This window comes from Frankliniella occidentalis, unplaced genomic scaffold, assembly GCF_000697945.3.
Source record: "Frankliniella occidentalis isolate FOCC.00 unplaced genomic scaffold, Focc_3.1 Scaffold213, whole genome shotgun sequence".
NCBI classification, from domain to species: domain Eukaryota; kingdom Metazoa; phylum Arthropoda; class Insecta; order Thysanoptera; family Thripidae; genus Frankliniella; species Frankliniella occidentalis.
Genome location: NW_026267339.1, coordinates 292,150 through 294,580, shown reverse-complemented (window position 1 = coordinate 294,580; position 2,431 = coordinate 292,150). Strand labels below are relative to the sequence as shown.

Sequence of the window (2,431 nt, the reverse complement as noted above, 5' to 3'; positions counted from 1 at the left end):
CAGCAGCAGCAACCGCTGCAACCGGAGGGACAGCAGCAGCAACCGCTGCAACCGGAGGGGCAGCAGCAGCAACCGCCCCCACCCCCAGATGACAAAATCCAGTCGGGCGTGGAGCGCTCTCTTCCTCAGTCAGAGTGCCTGCCATCGAGCGGCGCTCCAAGCGGACAAGCCGGGGATGTCCCTGTCGGTCAAACTTCGCCCCCAGGTGCCTCGTTGGGTGGACCCCCGCCCCCGCCCTCCGATGGCGACAATGCCCTGCTCCCTGGAGCCGTGTGCCTGCCAGCCGCCTCGCCTGGGGGGGAGGCCGCCGGACAGGCATCCAAGGGTGAGGCTGATTCACAGCCGGGCGATGCACCCCCGTCTTCCGGAGGTGAGCAGCCCCCGCCACCGGTCAAAGAGGAGCCCCTTTCTTCGGAGGACGGCCAACCCCCATCGCCGGTCAAGGAGGAGCCCCTTTCTTCGGAGGACGGCCAACCCCCATCGCCGGTCAAAGAGGGACCCCTCTCTTCCGCGGGAGAACTGCCCCCAGTGCCCCCATCGCCTCTGCTCTCGGAAGTCGAAAAGTCACTTCCCCAGTCTGAGTGTCTTCGGCTGCCTACGCCCACCCTGGGGGAGCCTACCCCGTCGGCAGTAAAAGAGGAGCCTCAGTCTACGGAGGCAGAACAGCCCCCACCGCTGGAGACAGAACCTTCGTCGGGGAGAGAAGAAAAGACTCAGCCTGCTGAAGAAGATATCCCGTCACCACCCCCACCAGCAGCTGAGCTTTCGCAGCAGCCCCAGCAGCCCTCCGAGGAGCAACCCTCCCCGCCAGGAGACCTGCAGCGCCCACCATCCAGCAGCAGCGGTCCGGCAGCGCCACCCCCTGTGCCTGACGGGGTGCCCGAGGACGCCGCCCAAGAAGCGGCGGACCCGGTGGCCTCGAACGACACGGAGACCCGCGGAGCACCGGTAGAGCCGACCCCCGCGCCTGACGGGCTGCCCGAGGACTCCGACCAGGAGGCGGCTAAAGCGGTCGCGCCGAACAAGACGGACAGCAGCATGCAGACGGATGGCCGATACAGACGCCCCAGCCGACAGAGCAAGGCGTCGTCCAAAGCTGTTGACGCACACTCTGCCGCCGGTGGGGACGACGCCAAGGTGCCGAAAACCGACGAGGGCCGCGACGAGCCCAAGAGCGTCACGGGGAAGGCGTCCACCACCAGCGCTGCCGTCAGCCAACGCGGTGACACGAACGTGGACGCCCTGGAGGAGGCGGATGAGGTCGCTGTCTCGGTGGTCACCAAGCAGTCCAAGGGGCTGTTCGGCGATGATGTCAGCATGTCCTGCTCGTCGAGTGTACCCGGGGGCGCCGCGAGGCCAGCAGAGACATCTGCTGTCCCCGCCTCTGCAGAGCCACCTGCAGCTGTCCCACCCTCCGCACCTACTTCCGAAGGTTCCGACGCCACCGTACCCGAGGCCCCGCCGGCAGAAGACCTGCCGGCTGCCCCCGCCTCTACAGAGCCACCTGCAGCTGCCCCGCCGTCCGCGCCTACTCCCGAAGGCCCCGGCGTCGCCGTCCCTGACGCCTTGCCGGCAGAAGCCACGCCGGCTGCGCCTACCTCAGAGGGCCCCGGGGGCGCTGACCCAAGTAGTGCTGACGGCGGCGATGGTGCGACTGAACCGTCAGTTGTTCCTGACGTCGGCACTTCAGAGGCGCCTGGCGGGACGGATGTCGCTGACGACGGCAAAGAAGGCGCGGTGGCAGGTGATGCTGACTCCGGAATTGCGTCCGGCGGGTCCGCCGTCTCGAGGTACTCGACCTCATCCCCGGACAAGGCTCCCGGGGAGGAGGCCCCAACGGGACAAGGAGAGCCGATCGGCGGTGGTGAGTCAGCTGCAGGGGGTGCTGGCGCAGAGAGCACCGCGCCCACGGCGGTAGAGCAGGAAATGGCTGCCGGGGAGGTAGCAGCACCGTCTACTGAAAAAGTACCCGCCGACGACGCGCCATCTGGTGAACAGGTACCCGCCGACGGTGCCACACTGGCTGGTGAAGATAACGTCGCGCCACCTGAAGAACAGAGACCTGCACCACCATCGCCCGCTCAAGAAGCGGTAAACGAATTGCCCGAACATGAGCGCAAAGTGAAGTCTGTCAATGTTATGGGGGACGACACGAGCTTGTCGTGCGCCAACCACGAACTCGGTCTAGAAGCAAAACCGGTAGCGGGTCCCATACAAGGTCCCTCTCAGAGTGGAGCGCCACCACCATCCACCACCCAGGACCAGTCAAAGGGGGAGACAGCCGGTGTGACGGGTCAGCCGGAAGAGTCTCGAAAGTCTGTCACTTCGGATGCAAAGGGGTCAGTTGTGTCTAAGGACTCGGGGCTGCCACCGTCTGAAAAGAGTGTGGCAAGTGAGGGCGAGGCGGGGGAGGCACCGAGTGAAGCCTTGG

General features: G+C 66.4%; 1 protein-coding gene across 1 annotated transcript in view; it reads left to right on the top strand.

Moving 5' to 3' along the window:
* LOC113218347 (mucin-1-like) overlaps window positions 1-2,430 on the top strand; it is a gene marked incomplete at its 3' end in the record, with an annotated part of 5,630 nt that extends 3,200 nt beyond the window's left edge. Inside the window, exon 2 of the mRNA XM_052272613.1 lies at window positions 4-2,430. Within this exon, the coding sequence (XP_052128573.1) occupies window positions 4-2,430 (2,427 nt within the window). The remainder of the gene's footprint in view (window positions 1-3) is intronic.
* Between the last annotated feature and the right edge of the window lies 1 nt (window position 2,431).